The following is a 15,515-nucleotide window of genomic DNA, read 5'->3' on the forward strand; positions in this document are numbered from 1 at the left end:
CCCCCCAAGAATCATCTGATCTAAAATGTCAATTGTGGTGTGAGTGAGAAACGCTTTGAGAAATGGAGCCTACACAAAGATGGTCACCTACCTGACAATCTGACATGGTGCCCAGTTACGAGCCACGGGGCAGGACAGATCCCTTGTTCTCTGGGAGCCCAGAGGACCACCGGACGGGAGTGGGTGGCCGCGGAAGTCCTTTCCAGGCCGGAGGCAGAAATGCTCAGGATGTTTGTGAGATCGGAGCAGGTGGAGGAAACTGGCACAATACGAGGGGTGAACCTGGAGAGTTGACGTGGAGTTGGCCAGGCTGTGGAAGGCAGCGAACAGAAGGGAACGTGTCATCGTGATGCCGTATGTAGCTGTGCGTCTTTAGGAGCTGAGGATGGAGAGCAGTTGGCCGAGACGGACTTAAGGAAATGAACTTCGAGGGTAGAATGAAGGAGAGAACCCTCAGTGGCAGGGACTCGGGCTGGTTTATTCAGTCGCTGAGCGAACACTGTGCCCAGAGGTTGAGAGCAGAGACTCTGGCGCCGCTCTGCCTGCGTTCCAATCCTGGCTCTCAATGAAAAGCCCTTTGCCTCTCAGCAGGGGGGCCCCCCTCTGTGGTTCAGATTCATCACCTGTAAAGTGGTACCTGCTTGGTGGTTGTGAGGAAAACGTGAGTTATTGTAGGAATATAGGCGCGGGCTGCTGAGGGCTCGGAGTAGACTGGCAGCAAGGGAGATAAGAAGTAAAAAGCTAAACAATCTGAACAGATTAACAGCAGATTCGATACAAAGGATGGGGCTCAGGGAGAATCCACGATTTCTGTGGTGGAATGACACACCGACAAGGAAAGATTAGACAGGGGAACCAAAAGGGTAGCTTTCTTTCTTTTTCTTCTTATTAATACCGTATTTATTTGTCTTCCCTCTCTCTTGTCAAACCGCAAGCCAACCAGTCTCCTCAGGCTGCCCCCTCAGGGGAGGTATAGGAAAACAAACATACAGGGCAGGCGAGACGGGAGGAGGACCTGTGGGAGGTAGAGACGGCCCTGTCACATGGCGAAGAGGGAGAGAAAGGCCGCCATCAGGCAGAAGAGCCCCATGGCCTCCAAGAGGGCAAAGGCCGGAATGGCCCAGGAGAAGAGCTGTCGCTTCAGACAGGGGCTCCTGGCCTAACCAATGTTGAGGCGCCCAGACACAGCCGCAGTTCCTGCCCCAGAGCCAGCCTCCCCTCCCGCGGCAGTCCCAGCCTCACAGTGAACTTGGCTGCTGTGCTGATGTCCCTTGAAATGGCCCCAATTGGGAAGCTGCAGCTAGGAATCAGTGAGGCCAGGGGACCTGGGGCTGCCTGGCTGCTGAGGCTCGCGTCTGTNTGCAGACAGTGAGCTGCTCCCCAGCCGAGAGGTGCTCCTGACCAGGAAGGGGGTGGAGATGAGCTTTGCACTGGCATAAATTCTCAGGGGGTGAGGGGCTGTGGCTGAAGAGCCGCTTCCAGGGCAGAGAAGACAGGTTGGGGCTCGTGAGGGAGATGAAAATTCTGGTTAGGCAAAAAGTAAGTCAGTGGCTGAATCAGAGAAAAAAAAAGCCTTTTGCAACGATCACTAAAAATCATGTACATGTAAAAAGTTATCAGTCCTAGAATAGACACTTAACGAGCTAACCACAGGCCTACCTGATTTTCGGGGGGTTTCCTTTGTTTCATCTATAAATTTTAGTTTTGAAGTGTTTCGAGCACTTGGAAAGATACAGAGAATAATATAACATGCCAGTGATCATTCAAGGAGTAAAGAGACTATTATAGACACTTCTTGGCCTCGACAATATTAAATGGTTTTAGTTTATACTAAAACATGAGGCCTTAGATGGTCATTGCTTACCTTGCTGGACCATCTTACAAAGGTTTGTAGACTGAGTACACGGTTTACTCTGCTCTGGCCTGTGACCAGACTGTTCTCTTCAGCATCTAATAAGACTTCCTACTACCTAGGCACTCAAGGTCTTATCTTCCTTTATTTCAGGGACTTTCATAATCTATTCCTACATCACCACTCTTACTATTTACTGCTTTCTACTGCACCTGCTTATTCCGTCCTCAAATACAGTTTTCATTTTCCCATTAGGACTGAATAAAGACAGGTGGATGTTCTGAAAAGGTTATAATTTGATGCTCCTTCAAACTAATTTCTTCGTGTGCCATTTACTCAACAAATATTTATTGAGTGTGTATTATATGTCAACAACTGTTCTAGCCTCTTGAGCTATAACTGAACAGAATGGACAAAGATCCATGTTTACATTCCAGTACAAGAGACAGACATTTAAAAAAATGATAAAATCAGTCAATCGCATAGTATGTTAGAAGGTGAGAAATGCCATCAAAAAAAAAGAAAGAAAAGAAAAATTAAACAAAGTAAGAAATACACTAGCCAGTGAGTGCAGGTGGCAGCAATAATCTGTCAAGGTACTGAAAACATTGAGAAGGTTAAGATTTTGAGCAAAGACTTTAAGGATTGGAGACAGTTAAGAAGGTTGGATGTTGGGGGCACCTGGGTGGCTCAGTCGGTTAAGTAGCCGACTTTGGCTCAGTTCATGATCTCTCAGTTTGTGAGTTCGAGCCCTGCATCAGGCTCTGTGCTGACAGCTCAGAGCCTGGAGCCTTCTTTGGATTCTGTGTCTCTCTCTCTCTCTCTCTCAAAAATAAATAAAAGCATATTTTAAAAAAAGGTTGGATGTTAATTCCATTTTTAATTTTTTGAAGAGCCTCCATATTGTTTTCCACAACAGCTGCACAAACTCACATTCCCACCAACAGTGCATGAGGGTTCCCTTTTCTCCACATCCTCGCCAACACTTGTTATCTCTTGTCTTTTTTGATATTAACCATTCTGACAGGTGTGATATGATATCTCGTTGTAGTTTTGATTTGCATTTCCCCGGTGATTAGTGATATTGAGCAACTTTCCATGTGTCTTTGGAAAAATGCCTGTTTAGATCTTCTGCCAGCTTTTAAATTGGATTATATGTGTGTGAGGGGGAGTTTATATTGTTATATGAGTTCTTAATATTTTTTGGATATTAATCCCTTATCCAAAATATCATTTACAAATATCTTCTCCCAAAAGGTAGATTGCCTTTTCATTTTGTTAATGGTTTCCTTTGCTGTGCAAAAGCCTTTTAGTTTGATACAGTCACAGTGATCTACTCTCCCCACCCCCCCCTTTTTTTGGTCATTTCCTGAGGCCATATGAGCCAGTAATTCCACTTCTGGGTATTTACCTGAAGAAAACAAAGCCACTGATTTGAAAAGATACATACATCCCTATATTTATTGCAGTATTATTTACAATAGCCAAGATATGGAAGCAACCTGAGTGTCCACTGATAGGTGACTGGATAAAAAAAGATGGTGTGTGTGTGTGTGTGTGTGTGTGTGTGTGTGTGTATAATGGAATATCACTCAGCCTTGAGAAAGAATGAAATCTTTGTGTTCACAACAACATGGGTGGACCTAAGTGATAGAAGTCAGGCAGAAAAGACAAATACCATATGATTTGACAGGTAGATTCTACAGGTAGAATCTAAAAAACAACTGAACAAACAAAAACAGAAACAGACTCATAACTAGTTGCCAGAAGGGAGGAAGATGGGGAGATGGGCAAAATAGGTGAGGGGCATTAAGAGGTACAAAGTTTCAGTTATAAAAGAAGTCAGTCACAGGGATGAAAAGTACGCTATAGGGAATATAGTCAATAATATTTGAATAAGCTTGTATGATGATGGATGGTAGCTACACTTATTGTGGTAAACATTACATAATGTGTGTAATGGTTGAATCTCTACGTTGTATACCTGAAACTAATATTTTATGTCAACTATACTTCAATTTTAAAAATATTTGAAAAAAAGAAGGTTGACACCTGAAGGGGAGAGTGGTCTTGACAAAACAAAAGCAGAGAAGCCCTGGGGAGAGCAGGCCTGGTGCGCTCAGAAATAGTGGGGAGGGCAGTGTGAAATGAGCAAGAGCATATTGCACAGAAGCGAGAGGCCAGATCTTGGAGGTTTTTATAGGCTCGTGTGATAAATGTGGCTATCGCTGTCGGTGAAATGGGGAGCCATTGTGGGGTTTGGAGGCAAGGAGCAAAATGATCCAACTCAGGGTTTATTTTATTTAAAAAAATTGTTAATGTTTATTTACTTTTTGAGAGAGAGGGAGAGATAGTGTGCAGGTGGAGAAGGGGCAGAGAAAGAGGGAAATGCAGAATCTGAAGTAGGCTCCAGGCTCTGTGCTGTCAGTACAGAGCCCAATGTGGGGCTCAAAGTCATGGACCACGAGATCATGACCTGAGCTGAAGTTGGACGCTTAATTGACTGAGCCACCCAGGCGTCCCCAGCTCAGGTTTTAAATCAGTTACTCTGGCTGCTATGCTGAGAAGAAACCATAGGGAGTTTAGGGTAGAGGCAGGAAGAAGTCAGGAGGCTGTTGATATAATCCAGATGAGTGATGGTGGCTTACTCCATGGTAGTAACAGAAGGGTGGAGGAAAGCAGTAAGATTCTGTGTGTGTGTGTGTGTGTGTGTGTGTGTGTCTGAGTTTTAAACCATCGTGAAATATACATAACATAAAACTTACCAGTTTAAGTATAAGTGTACAGTCCAGTGACATTAAGTACATTTGAATCATCATACAGCCATCTCTCCCCATGGTCCATCTCCAGAACATTTTCATCATCCCAAACTGAAACTCTTGGATACATGTTTAAGGCAGAGTAGCATGCTTCCTGACAGATTGGACTGGGATGTGAGACAAAGAGAAGAGTCAAAGACAACTCCAAGACCATTGACCTGAGCAACTGGAAAAATGGAATTGCTGTTGACAAGATGGAGAGGATGCATGTAGCAAGTCTGGGGAGGAAGGAAGAGAAGGAGTTCAGATTTCCTCATGTGAATTGGAAATGTCCACTAGACACCCAAGTGGAGAATTTGAGAATGCGTTTGGGTATGCAAGCCTGGAATTCTCACTGGAATGGGATGGAGGTATACATTTGGATGTCATCAGCAGATAGATGGTTTTTAAGACACAGAAAGGAATGAGATAATCAATCAAATGAGTGAATGAGACAGAGAAAAGAAGAGATCAAAAGCTTTGGGGGCAGGCTATCCTTAGCCCCAGTCTAAGAGGTTAGGGTGGAAGAGAAGAAAGCTGTGAAAGAGACAGAGAAGAAACAAAAGCCAGAGAAGAGTATTAAGTGCTGTGGAGAAGCCACAGAATTACCCATGGAACACAGGGGTGTGCACCTATATTCCATGACCCCTAACAAGAGAAGTTTTAGGGAAGTGGTTGGGACAAAAGCTTGGTTGGAATGGGTTGAGAGAAAATGAGAGAAGAATTGAAAGCAACAAGTAAAGACTACTCATTTCTAGATTATATTGTAAATGGGGACCAAAGCTGATCAAGGAAATAAGATCAAGCGTAGTTTCTTTTGTTTTTAATGGGGAAAATAACAGTATATTCATATGCTAATAACAGTGATCCAATGGAGAGGGGAAAATGGTGAGGCAGGAGAGGGAAGGAGCATTTAAAAATTTTTGAATCTGAATACCTCCACAGGGGACCACAGGTTTTGCCACTTTCTAAACCATACTCTGACCTATTCATTTATTTGTATGACCTACATTTGATTTTTCATCTCTTGGCCTGGATAGATATAGATCTATATGGGGCTCTAAACAACATTGGAATCAATTGTCAAGAATGTAAATTAGACCTAGTCCTGCCAGCAGACAGACAGACCACCCCCATGTGCTAATGTACTTTTTTCATAGGAGTGTTTTTGACCATTTGTTCATGCAGACACTACCAGAAAATTGACAGTTAGAAGCAATTGAGATCCGAAAACCTATTAATACACAATATAATGCAGATTTGGGGGACTCAGTAATTTATTTTATTTTAGTGTCTAGAAGTGAACGTTGGAATGGTCCTTGGAAAATGGATGGTTTCTGGGTACAGGCAAAGGAAGAAAGAAAGTTATTGAATTGGGAGTAAGGGATAAAATAGTGGGAGCAAAGAGGAGTTTTTGCCTGGGCTTGGACTGGAACTATGTGTCCATGGTGAAATGAGATGGTTACCACTAGACCACCAAAGTGCCAGGGACCCAAAGACTGAGCAATGGTAATGTCCCAATCAGCGAAAGGCAAACAACGAATGCATGAATCTAGGTTTGGAAGGTCAAATTCTATGAAAGGAAAGGGAGCTAAAATATACCTATTACTGTACTGAATATCCTTATTCTTATCCACCTAATTACCCTGGAGGGATGAGCTATAGGGATTAAATATGGTGGCCAGCTTCCATGATGGCTCAGGGAGCCCACCCTCTTGGTGTTCATTCTTCACCTTGTTCTCTATCCTGGAAATGTAATCTGTAGTAGTTGGATCAATATGCTTTTAAGCCCCAGCTTCTGGTTGGATTACACAAATGAGGAGCCCTGGAAGGAAGTTGTGGTGAGGTTGCTTTGAGCTGGCTATGTCCCTCAACAGCAGATCATTGCTCCAATCAAAGAGGTCTCTGCTGTCCTTAAATCTCTCTCACTTTTCTGGTCCTTTTGGACCTAGGGTTGGTGACAGTTCCAGTACTGTTGGACCCTGTTTCCTGTACATCCTTTGTGGTTCCCTGACCCCCCTCCACACCTTTGTAATTGGTGACTTTGTCAATGAACACTTTTAAAATTATTCTGCTTTTTAAAATGTCATGTTTCATATTGGATCCCTGACTGCTACAGTAATGAGTATGAGAAGTGGCTCCAGGAAAGAGTCAAAATTGGATCTGAGATTTATTTGGTCATCTATTTAGAGGCCCAAGGATAGCTTTATTGCTGGGGGAAATAACTCAACTATCAATTCCTTTTATTATCATCGGCAGGAGCCTGGAATGGAGTGCAAAATGCTAGCTGCGTGGAGCTTCTCTAAAGTCTCAGGATGAAAATCAGCACAACCCCCCAGGAATTTGGAGTGATGCCTTAACACTGTGCTGATAATTATTTTTAGTTTGAAAATAGCTGCTGGCCAGGGGAGCCTGGGTGGCTCCAGTCAGTTGAGCTTCTGACTTCAGCTCTGGTCATGATCTCACGGTCTATAGGTTTGAGCCCCGTGTCAGGCTCTGTGCTGACAGCTCGGAGCCTGGAGCCTGCTTCCAATTCTGTGTCTCCCTTTCTCTCTGCCCCTCCTCCTCGCACTGTCTCTCTCTCAAAAATAAACATTAAAAAATTTTTTTAAAAAAAGAAAATAGCTAGTAGTGTGCTCCTAGTGAAGACTGAACGGTCAACCATGGATCATGAAATATTTAGGTGATTCAAACTGCCTATCATGAGCTCAGTGTTACCTGGTACATTGAACCATAAAGTTAGGTATGAATAGCAGTAATTCATCATAATGTGGAAGTGGTTTATTTGTAAGTAGGCCCCAGTAGATCTAGAAGGCTCAAGATAGCTTCAGGAGCAGATGCCTTATATGTACATGGTGCCTGTTCTTTCTGCTTCTCCTTCAGTCACATGAGGGGCCTCTGGAGGAGGTCCTCATCACACCTGATTTCTAGATTGATCCGCATCCTAAGCATATATGAAAGGGAAAACATACAGCCATTGTGCTATAGCCACGTTCAGAGGACTCCCGAAAGAAAGCGCTGAAATAAAATCCTTCCAGCACGCCAAAAAGTGCATCAGTTTGCTTCCTTCATTAGGAAGAGATAGTATGAGATATTGATCTGCAATAACTAATGGGCAGTGCAAAAAAAGTTGGTCTGCTAGTCAGGAACACGGAAAGAACAAGGTCAGGAGATTTGTGACAAGATCTGGGGGAGAGGATTATGGTTGAAACTCTTGGAATGAGGACAGAATGGAAAGAGAAAATCAGAGGTCCACAAAATGATCCACGTCTAACATACTCTGCTGCCTTTTCTCAGTTTTGTTTGTGTTTGTTCAGCGGTTCTCCAAATATTCTTTTTTTTTTTTTAATTTTAATGTTTATTTTTGAGAGGGAAGGAGAGAGAGAGAGTGACGGAGCATGAGTGGGGGAGGGGCAGAGAGACACACACACACAGAATCCAAAGCAGGCTCCAGGCTCTGAGCTGTCAGCACAGAGTCCGACGTGGGGCTCGAACTCACAAACTAAGATCGTGACCTGAGCTGAAGTCAGATGCTCAACTGACTGAGCCACCCAGGCGCCCCTGAATATTCTTAAGCATCATGTCCCATGATTCGGAAGCACCTGGCTTAACCAGAGAAATAGCCTGCTAAAGGGTCTGTTACTCTGACATCGGGAAGATAACGTCTTACAGTGTTGGAGTGGTATCCTATAGGATGCAATAAATGTCTTAAACCACAACAAATGTGTAGCCAGGATGCATAAGTTGGGGAACTAAGGAGTGGAGTTTGGAGTGGCCTTTTTCACCATTTTACCTAATAACCCACTGGCATATTGTTCTTTACCTGTGATCTTGAGTTTGGTGGGTTTGGAGATTTCAGTGCCCAAGAGAAGAATCTCCTTCTTAGGGAACACCAGAAGTTGAGACTGCCCTCTGGCATTTTTGGATTCCTTGTGTCACTGAATCCATAGGCACAGCAAGGGGTCAATGTAGCTGAGATGAGTATCCTGATTACCAGGAAGAAGTTGGATTGATTCTTCACAGAGAAGACAAAGAGGACTTCAAAACCCAAGGAATTTACTAGCGTTATTTCCCAATATTCATAATGGCCCTGGTCAGTGGAAAATTATAATAGCCTATAGAGACAAGACCAGCTAAGGACCCAGATCCCACAGGAATGAACATTTGGGTTATTTCATTAGATAAAGCACCTTTTTCAGCCCAAGTGTTGACTGAGGCAAAGGGAAACATAGGATGGGTGGTGATAGAGCATATCTGTGATCAACTTAGGACAGCACAGCTCTAGTCGTGGGAATTGTAGCAGCTATGTTTTATGCTACTCTTCTTCTCTCCTTATTTCCTTCCCTACCTTACTTAAAGAATCCTAATGGTTGGGGCGCCTGGGTGGCTCAGTTGGTTAAGTCTCCAACTTTAGCTCAGGTCATAATCTCACAGTTTGTGAGTTTGAGTCCCATGTCGGGCTCTGGGCTGACAACTCAGAGCCTGGAGCCTGCTTCGGATACTATGCCTCCCTCTCTCTGCCCCTTCTCACCCATGCTCTGTCTCTGTCTCTCTCTCAAAAACAAACATTAAACAAATTATAAAAAAGAATCCTAATGGTTAATTTACAAAGTTTCAGGTGGAAGTATGACCACACTGATATCACCTGGTGATAACATGCTGACTGATGGGACTCCATTGCATCCCCTGCTCTGGGGGGACAGACCAGATGCTGAGGGGTGGACTGTACTGGGTATCTTCTGTTTGAACCCCTCATCTATTTTCCCAGGATGATGGCTAATTTAATCTTCTCAACAACCCTGTAGTAATAATAACTCTTCTCGATTACCCTCTTCCTATATACCTGGCATTGTTCTAGGTGCTTTCCATGAATTGATTCAGTTAACCCTCACAGTACTCTTTCATACTAAGTGTCTGTTACTCCCATCTTGCAGATGAGGAAACTTAAAAAACAGTTTAGTAACTTCCCCAAACCCGCAAAGTTAGAGATTAACTTCTGCTTTGTAAGCCTTCTCAAAGGTGTAAGGTATGATTACCTTGGTTTTGCAGACAGGAAAGCAAAGACTTGGAAGAGTAAATAAAAGAACTCATCCCAGATAAAAGCAGCCCCATGGTGAAGGTTCAAACCCAGGTCTGTCTAACCTCAAAACTCATGTCTGACATACTCTGCTCCTTAATGCGTCATTTTCAGGTGTTAATATGAGAAAGGGATGACTGGGAAATAGGTTCAATGGACATAAAATATTAAATAATAAAATATTAAAATAGTTTTAAAAGAAATGTGATGGATCTGATTGAAAATCCCTGCTAACATTTTCTAGGAGAACATTGCTTTTTGAATCATGTTCTTTTTTACACTTATTAGCTGTCATTAGCCCTGATCAAGGTAAAGTAGAATACAGTGGTCACTTATCATTCACAGACTGAGGAAATGCACAAACCAGACTGGGGAGAAGAGCCTGAGAAGGGAAACCACACTGGCCAGGATGCCAGTAACTTCTTTTTGCTTTAGTGACAGTTTCTCATCCTTCCACTAGTAAAGAAGGGCATAGTCAAGACCTAGCATATGCTTTATAATAATTTATATCCCTCCTGCCCTCGAAAATTTCCTCCACCAGCCTCATCTATCCAATGTCATGGACTAACGGCTCTCTCACAATGATGTGCTTTTCAGATAATACCATCCAGTCGATTTTCTGCTGCTGTTGCTGCTGTTCCGTGCAGAAGCGGTAAGTCTACTTCTAGGGGCAACTTCTTGGAAATTAATTCATTCTGTTTCTTTTTCTTTTCTTTTAAAAAAAATTTTTTTTAATGTTTTATTTCTAGGAGAGAGAGAGAGAGAGAGCGTGAGCAGGGGAGGGTCAGAGAGAGAGGGAGTCACAGACTCTGAAACAGGCTCCAGGCTCTGAGCTGGCAGTCAGCACAGAGCCCGACGTGGGGCTCGAACCCACGAACCGCGAGATCATGACCCAAGCGAAAGTCGGACGCTTAACCGACTGAGCCACCCAGGCGCCCCTCATTCTGTTTCTTTACTGTCTATTAAGTCTCCGTGTCTCTTTGTATCTGCTGTTCCCTTTGCCTGGGAAACCCTTCTACCGTTTCCTCCCCATTGAGTGCCCACTGATTTAAAGGCGTAAGTCAAATTTCAGCTCTTCCATGATACATCCTGGATCCCTTTGACTTTAATTGTTCCTTCCATTGCATTCCTACAGCCTGTGTCTTGGTTCTCTACTTGATATTTATTTGTGTGTATGCCGTTTACATATCTGTGTTCCACTATGTAATTTTTACACATTAAGGGCAAGAATCCTGCCTTATTTATTTGAATATCTCCCCCAAATGATCAGAGTGTCTTGCACTTTGATGCCCAGCAAAATTTTGACTCTCTGTATTTATTGTATAGAATAAATCCAAAGTAGCTTGATAATAGTAATAGCTAGCATTTAATGGGAGGTCCTCTATGTCAGGCTGTGCTAAGAGGTTTGCATTTATTAGCTCAAGTGTCTTTCAAAAACACCTATAGTTTTTACCATCTCCATGTTACAGATGAGGGGTTGAGGCTTAGAGAGACTCTGTTGCTTCCTCAAGTCACACTATGAAATGGTAGAGCTGGGATTCAAACTCCGGTTCTTAATCATGACACCGTGTCTATTTATAACAATGGATACCATCAAATGAAGTAATGCATGTCAAATGATAAACACTGTGCCTGATGCAGAGTAAGTTTTTCGTTATCATGATTATCTTTTTATGCCCTTAATATGCACCAGGCTCTGCATTCTTCACTTTTATTCTATAGCAACTCTATATGCCCTTAGCATCTCTAGCTCCTCAATAAGGAAAACGCAGTTCTGAGAGGTAGTGACTGACCCATGGAAATGAAGTTAGGAAGTCTTCTAAGTAAGAAAGAGGTTGGAAAAAGACCTGGAGTTTCCTACTACTTTTGAGAACAATCTAGTGAAGTCAACGGATATCACCTGAATGCAGATAATCATTTGTAATTATGGTTGTTTTTCAATCTCAGACAAGTAAGAACACAAATAAGCCTAAGCAAAGATGAAGAATTTTCAGAAAGATACACTCAGCGTCGCAGGCTATGGTTCAGCGAATTGCCAAGTAAGAAGCGAGTGAGTATCATCTTGCTGAGGGAGAAAGAACTGAGGAAGCTTGCATTTTAGGGTCTGTTCTCCTCAAGACAGTGTTTGCTGCTGCGCTCAGAATCATGCTCGGCACATAACAAGTGTGCGATAAATGCTTAGTGAGTGAATGTCTTAGAAGAAAGCACAAGAGAAAAAGACCAGTTAAAATAGCCAACGCTGCTATGTTTGGGTAGAGCTTGAAACTGGACAGTGAATGGGGGGAAATGTGTTCTGGCTCTTGCCCTTTGTGAACCCAGGATTAATTTTCAGTTCGGTGTTAGAGAAAATAGTGTTCGTAAGACGTGTCATAAATCCAAACACAAGCTGATGGTGTGTGAAAGGGAAGGGCTGTTTTTCTTTTCTTTATTTTTCAAGAAGGAAAAAAACCCATAAAATGAAGTGAAACTATTGGGGTAGAATTCAAATTTTAAGAATTGTGGCTTAAGAAATATCCGGGGGCACTTGGCTGGTTCAGTCCACAGGGCACGTAACTCTTAATCTCAGAGTCGTGAATTCGAGCCCCATTTTGAGCATAGAGCTAATTTAAAAAGAGAGAGAGAGAGAGAGAGAGAGACATCCAGCACAATTCTGTCAAGAGAATTTGTGATCTTGAAAATTTACAGAAGGGCGAATGTGTTTCTGGATTTAAAAGTTGCTTGATAGTCATTTCCTATGTTTACACCACCCTGGCTTTTGCTTTGGTGCGACCGGATAGGAGAATTGGGGCAGCACGCCAAAGGGTTGTATCTCTATTCTTTTTTAGTACACATTGCTAAAACAAGAGTACAGCAAATCACTCCTTGGTTTTTGCAGTCCAACAGAGGCCACGTGCAGCCATCAAAACGCAAGCCACTGCCTCCCCTCCCACCCTCTGAGGTTACTGAAGAGAAGATCCAAGTAAAAGCACTGTATGATTTTGTGCCCAGAGAGCCGTGTGATTTAGCACTAAAGCGAGCAGAGGAATACGTGATATTGGAGAAGTATAATCCTCACTGGTGGAAGGCAAGAGACCGTTTAGGGTAAGAGTGATGCCATGGTCCTTATCAAATTCTTCTTTTATTCTCTGAAGACTCCTGAAATGTAAACACTATGGCTCCTTTTATTTAGGTTTATTTCCTTCTGCATGAAGTAGAACATGGCCCCACACCTCTTATCTGTATGAGAGAGCATTAGAGCACTGGGATTTCAGGCAGTCACAGCAGTGCATGTACCTGGCTTCACATCCGGACGCTGTCACTTACTATTGTGTGTCCTTTGGCAAGCCACTTATGCTCTCTGAGTTTCCCTTTCTGAGTTTTCTTTCCTTACCTTTTTTTAAAGATTATTATTAAGATATCATTAGGGGCGCCTGGGTGGCTCAGTCGGTTAAGTGGCCGACTTTGGCTCAGATCATGATCTCACGGTTTGTGAGTTCGAGCCCCGTGTCGGGCCCTAGGCTGACAGCTCAGAGCCTGGAGCCTGCTTTGGATCCTCTGTCTCCCTCTTTCTCTGCCCTCCCCTGCTCACTCTCTGTCTCTCAAAAATAAATGTTAAAAAAAAGATATCCTTGGCATATAACATTATATTGGTTTTAGGTATGCAGCATAATAATTCAACATATATTTGTGCAATGATCACAATATGTGTAAATGATCGCATATGTCACCATGCATAGTTACAAAAATGTTTCTCTTGTGATGAGAACTTTTAAGATTTACTCTGTTAGCAACTTTCAAAGATGCGACATAGTATTATTAACTATAGTCACTATGGGGTTTAATGCATCCCATGACTTATTTACCTTATAACTGAAACTTGTATCTTTTGACCCCGTTCACCTATTTCACCCACCTCCTCCTCCCTGTCTCTGGCAACCACCAGTCCGTTCTCTGTATCTATGCGCTTGTTTTTTTTAATTAAAAAAAATTTTTTAGATGCAACATATAAGTGAGATTATATAGTATTTGCCTTTCTCCACCTGACTTATTCCCTAGCACAATGCCCTTGAGATCCATCATTTTATTGCAAATAGCAAGATTTTCTCCTGTTTTGACCAAAAATATTCTTTCTTTTATCCATTTATCCATCAATGGACACTTAGGTTGTTTCGATATCTTGACTATTGTACATAATGCTGCAGTGAACATGGGGGTACATAGATTATCCATGCCTGACTGGAGTGTGAGGTACCCAATTCTGAGGGGACTCTGGGCTGCCTGGGAGAGAATGCTGACTTTGACCTCTATTCTTTGTCAGGATTTAGAGACCATAAGTATATAAGTATTAGAAGTATCTATATTATATACCTCTTCATTTAATTGTATTTTCCTGATGATTTGGCTCTCTTACCAATTTTTAGTTTAATTTTCTTAATGTTTTTTTATTTCTTTCTGAAAGAGAGAGAGAGAGAGAGAGAGAGAGAGAGACAGCATGAGCAGGCGAGGGTCAGAGAGAGAGGGAGACATAGAATCTGAAGCAGGCTCCAGGCTCTGAGCTAGCTGTCAGCACAGAGCCCGACACGGGGCTTGAACCCACTAACTGTGAGATCATGACCTGAGCTGAAGTCGGACGCTTAACTTGACTGAGCCACCCAGGAGCCCCACCAGTTTTTAGTTTAGACTCAACATGTGATAGAGACTTTTCTGTGGGCAAAAAGGTATGAGTAGGTTCAGGATGGTGTAATTAACCCTCCAGCAGGTGGACATTGGTATGACTCAGACCTAAAAAAAAAGAAATTAATTAATTTTTAATTTCAGACTTAAAAAGTAAATATCATTTTTTATAATATGCAGCCATGATAAAGAATGCCAAATCCCTGCTTTGCCTCACCCCCTAACCCAAGCACCTTTATTAACTCAGTGAGTCTCCTTCTAGAAGCTTTTCATTATACTTTCATGCACATATTGAATATATGTTATTGTTTGCAGACTTAGTTAACCTAATTCCTTACCCTGCTTTATTCATTGTTTTACACCTTGCTTGTATTCTCAATAATGTCATGGAGATCTTTTTGTAATTTCATAACTTCAAATTTTGTTGGTGAAGGTATAGAAAAAGAGAAACCCGTGCCCCCCTGATGGGTGTGTAAATTGGTTTATTTTCCTTCAACGGCGATTTGCTGTATCTTCTGGGAGATGCACGTACTTGGTGACTGAACAATTTCCCTTCTTGACATCTGTCTTAGACAAATACTTTTCCCTGTGCACAAGAAGGCATGTGTGTGTATTTCTGTGCGTCTTTGCTGGAATAGGAACATGGCTTAACTGGAATATCCATTCAATCTATCCTGCAGCAATTAAAAAGAATTATGTCGATATCTTTGTGATTGCTGTGTTTTAAATTGAGTCACTGTGACATCCCAGTGATCACGTAAGTACCGCTTTTCCTCTTTGAAGAATTCTGGTGTCATAAAACATCTGAAACTACTTACATTATAAGTCAGAATCGTAGTATTTATCACACAGAGATTTTGGTTGAATGTGGACATGAAAACCCTTTCTTTTTCATTTAGCAATTTAATCAGTAAAACAAGTTTGATTTCCCCCTATGTCCGTGAGGTTTTAAAAAGACTGTTGTCACATAATGCCACAAAAATGACAAGCATTTTGATGGTTGCTTTGTCTTTTGTTGTAGGAATGAAGGCTTAATCCCAAGCAACTATGTGACTGAAAACAAACCAACCAATTTAGAAATATATGAGTAAGTCTCCTCCAAAATATGCTCTATGGTTAATCTATGAAAATCAGA

At 42.3% G+C, this 15,515-nt stretch overlaps 1 protein-coding gene and 1 pseudogene across 3 annotated transcripts in view; one reads left to right on the forward strand and one right to left on the reverse strand.

The window, feature by feature from the left end:
* The window catches only part of TXK (TXK tyrosine kinase), a 61,218-nt gene that overhangs the window by 8,493 nt on the left and 37,210 nt on the right, over positions 1-15,515 (forward strand). The window contains exons 2-5 of one of the 3 annotated variants that reach the window (XM_077757702.1): positions 10,325-10,379; positions 11,675-11,777; positions 12,603-12,808; positions 15,402-15,467. In XM_077757702.1, coding sequence (XP_077613828.1) covers positions 10,325-10,379; positions 11,675-11,777; positions 12,603-12,808; positions 15,402-15,467 — 430 coding nt within the window. Of the gene's footprint in view, positions 1-10,308; positions 10,380-11,674; positions 11,778-12,602; positions 12,809-15,401; positions 15,468-15,515 lie in introns of those variants that run through there. The other 2 variants (XM_077757701.1, XM_077757703.1) reach the window with 2 other exon arrangements.
* On the reverse strand, positions 1,040-1,877 carry LOC144226343 (ATP synthase F(0) complex subunit C2, mitochondrial pseudogene; annotated as a pseudogene).

This window comes from Crocuta crocuta, unplaced genomic scaffold (genome assembly GCF_008692635.1).
Source record: "Crocuta crocuta isolate KB4526 unplaced genomic scaffold, BGI_CrCroc_1.0 scaffold282, whole genome shotgun sequence".
In the NCBI taxonomy this organism is placed as follows: Eukaryota; Metazoa; Chordata; class Mammalia; order Carnivora; family Hyaenidae; genus Crocuta; species Crocuta crocuta.